The following is a 3,450-nucleotide window of genomic DNA, read 5'->3' on the forward strand; positions in this document are numbered from 1 at the left end:
ACACTACATGCCCAAATTGATCCAACGCGTGAACGCATGGTTGGTGTCCTGTACCGTAGAGCTTCCCCTTCAGGTGCTCTTACCTTTATCAATTAATGAGTTAATAACCGGAGTTCATGTCGTGGACCTTTGTTCCGTGACCTATGCAGCGTTTGTTCTGGTTTTCCTCTAGGCAAAAACTGAAATTCACCACCGAGTTAACCCTTTGTATTAACTATTACGAGAAAGGAGCTAGTCCAGTGAACCTCCCAAAGCAGAGCTGCTTAGCAAAACGCTTTATCGCCTCAACTCACCTCTAAGGCTTTCGGGTTGATCACAAGTTACATGCATATGGCGAACCAATCTAGTGTTTTATGGATTATATATAAGCTGCCACTTCAACCGTAGATTTTCATAACACGTGTACCGACAAGTCCATTTAAATCAACTTTTTTTCGATGTAACATCGGAAAAAAAGCTCCAGTTTTCCCCTTCCTAGCACGCTAAGAACTTACAGTTACAGACCTATTTGCTCCTAGTAATCCTTACAAAATACAGTGCTAATCAAATCAATCGAACTTTTAGTTTTACATGTCATGATACAGTTGAGAAGGCTATTGCAGCAGTGGCTTTCTGCATTTCGACAACCTTCTTCTCTTCTCGTGGAGGTTCACAGGGGCATGGCAGCGCGACAAACTTTGGTACCCGATCCCCTGGCATTAGCACCGGCAAGCTCTCCCCGTGCCTGAACTTTGAACCCTGGAACCGAAGACATTTTTAATTAGGCACGGTATTGACTATATTAGCTCAAAAGAAGAATTTGCTTGGCAGTCTATGTGAAAAATAATCACACTGTCCACCGGTTTGAACTTTTACACGGGTTGTTTTTGCTAGCTATTAGGAGAAGTTCTCTTCTCATGGCCGCAAGTAAATATACCTCTCCCATTGCTTCGGGTTTCAAGGGTGGTTGTTCGATGTCAGGTTCGGGGCTGGATTGATGGTGTGATTGGAATCTATCCCGGTAGTAGCAACAGGCGATGGCAATGCTCGAGCTAAATATGATTACAAGGAGGAAGGCTATGCCGATAGAGATGCCCATGGATGTTCCCGACTGGTGAACGTTGGTTCTCAAAATACCCGGATCCTCCATCATTTGAACTATCCCCTGGCTCATTTGGGCCGTCCGTTCCTCTTCAGCATAGAAATATAAGAAAGTAGTGAAAGCTAGCTAAGTCGGGAAATGAGCTAGAACTAGAAGAAGTGCAATGGAAGAAGGGCTTTATATATTCACTGCTAATTTAAATATTGTAGGGAATTCAAGGTTGTACACTATTCGAGAATGAAAGGTGGTCATGTGCTAATTTAAATAATGTGATCATCTGTAACCAATAAAGGATTAGTTCAAGCAGTTTTGTATTTATTTTTCATAAGTAGTGTCTCGGCTTTATTCTTTAATAGAAGTCAACTTGGCTCGAATTAAATTAGTTAGAGCCCATTGGACTTCCGAATATCAGGGTCAACCGAAAAAGGAGTGGTCATGTGCTGGTCTTTGTTTCGTGATGAGCAAGGATTCCACGGCTGCTTTGGTTTTGCTTGCGAACAAAGAAAATTTGGATAATATATTTTAAAGAATGACTCCCGTGAGGACCAAAGGCCAAATTGAAAACGACCCGCTCGATATGTTACATAGATTTATAAAATTCATTACTTTGTTTCATAAACTTTACGTTTTAGTACATTCATAATTAAATATCGCCAGTCGATCATCATAATCTTTCATACCCTATAGCTTTAATCGGGATACCGTATAACCAACCTGAAGGAATTATGGGAACTTATCGTTAGAGGGCATTCGATATCATCTAGTCAGAAGGGACACGGTGTTAGATATTATTTAATTGGACTCTTTACCTAATATATGGCTAAATATTCCTTTAGGATTTCTCTAGACATTTGGGGGGGGGGGGTCAAGAATATATAGTTACATATGCAATATTAAACATACCCATCAGGGATTCTGCTAAGGCTATTTTTAGAACTTTGTAAGAGGTTCGGGTTATAAAACGATCTAGCAACTGTACGAGAATATATCGGCTTTTAACTCTACCCCATCACAGTTGGGACTATTGCAACCTCGAATAAATTCCTACGCATGGTTGAGGTCCGTGATATATCTAGCTCGCAAAGTTGAATCCAGCATGGACCCTTTTCCAGTAGTATTCTTATACTTTACTATTTCTTTCTCAGGGCAATATAAATTATTCATGCATATACGTATATCTTTGTATATGTATGAGTGCCTACAAATTTGAATTTGACCCGAATCCTATGTATGTCCAAACAAGGCCGCACAGGAGCCTGCTCGGGACATATAGGCCCAAGCCCATTACTAGTAGGCCCACTAGGAACATGAGCCTTGCCCGCTGCCTGATTACCCGGGAAACTATCAAGTCGCCCAATGACTGATGCGACGCGGCGTTGATAGCTTCGTCGGGCATATCGAAGATGGCCTCATGGAACATATCGTCAATGTGATCAACAACTAGAATTATGGTGAATTTCAGCCCGAAGATGGGGTCCTTAGCCTATCTTGAACCATGAATGCAAGAGGATGCCGTTGCTACTGTCAAATGTGCGGCCACCTTGCGTATTTGGACTAATTAGGTGACATGTTTGGAGAAGAAGGCATGGCACCAACATCCTCAGTGGACACAGGTTACTAATATTGCCTAAAATCTTAAAAGAATGCCATAAGCTTTTAAATGGTTGATGATTTACGACAACAAATGTACTGACAATCAAACCGGAGCTACGAGAAAGTTTTTGGCTGTTATAGACATACCTCGCTCATGGCTTTGGGTTTGATGTCGAGCTCAGAGGCGTTAAGGGCAGATAGGCAGAGCAGACGGAGGTTTTTCCTAAAGTAGCAAAAGGTGATGGACATGCTCAAGCCGATTATGAACAGGAGGAGGGAGGCAATGCCAAGGAAGAAGCCCGTGGACGTTCGTGACTCGCCGGCATTGCGCGGTGTAGGAACTGGATCCCTCATCTCTATGTAGTTCATTGAGTTTTTCCTTCTAGTGTGACGAGGACGAGGAGAGTTGAAAGACAGCCAGAACTGACGAGGTGAAGCCTAACCGGAAATTTAAATGGGAGGACTTGTGGTAGATAAATTAGTAAAGCAAGTCCCAATCTAGTCCTTGATTTTTGCCCATCTAATCAATTTCGTCCTCAACATTTTGTTGGATCCAGTTTGATCGTTCGTTAAAATGTTTGTCTCATTTCTTCCATTAGAATGAGATTTGATGTCATAGACCTGTCGAAAACCAAAAGCACAAACTTTCTATTCAGTTGAAATTAGCCCTAAAATTAGGTGCATTCAACACTACAAGCTCGATCAAGGGATACTTCCAGGGCCTCTCAGTTGAGCTCTGGCAGCGTCCACCGAGGCTTGTGTTGCCTCACCTGACT

The 3,450-nt window shown here is 42.2% G+C and overlaps 1 protein-coding gene across 2 annotated transcripts; it reads right to left on the reverse strand.

Annotated features, from left to right (window-relative positions):
• Positions 1 to 331: 331 nt before the first annotated feature.
• On the reverse strand, positions 332 to 3,114 carry LOC116198872 (uncharacterized protein At5g65660-like). 2 transcript variants are annotated; one of them, XM_031529125.1, is made up of 3 exons: positions 2,822 to 2,959; positions 917 to 1,170; positions 332 to 738 (listed from the first exon to the last, which is right to left on the reverse strand). In XM_031529125.1, exons 2-3 carry the CDS (start codon positions 1,151 to 1,153, stop codon positions 574 to 576), a joined length of 402 nt encoding a protein of 133 aa, XP_031384985.1. In that variant the 5' UTR covers positions 1,154 to 1,170; positions 2,822 to 2,959; the 3' UTR covers positions 332 to 573. The 2 variants fall into 2 exon arrangements, with proteins under 2 accessions (XP_031384985.1, XP_031384986.1); XM_031529126.1 differs by lacking the exon at positions 917 to 1,170 and having other exon boundaries at positions 2,822 to 3,114.
• Positions 3,115 to 3,450: the final 336 nt, after the last annotated feature.

The sequence above is a fragment of the Punica granatum genome, chromosome 3, assembly GCF_007655135.1.
Source record: "Punica granatum isolate Tunisia-2019 chromosome 3, ASM765513v2, whole genome shotgun sequence".
Taxonomy (NCBI): Eukaryota; Viridiplantae; Streptophyta; class Magnoliopsida; order Myrtales; family Lythraceae; genus Punica; species Punica granatum.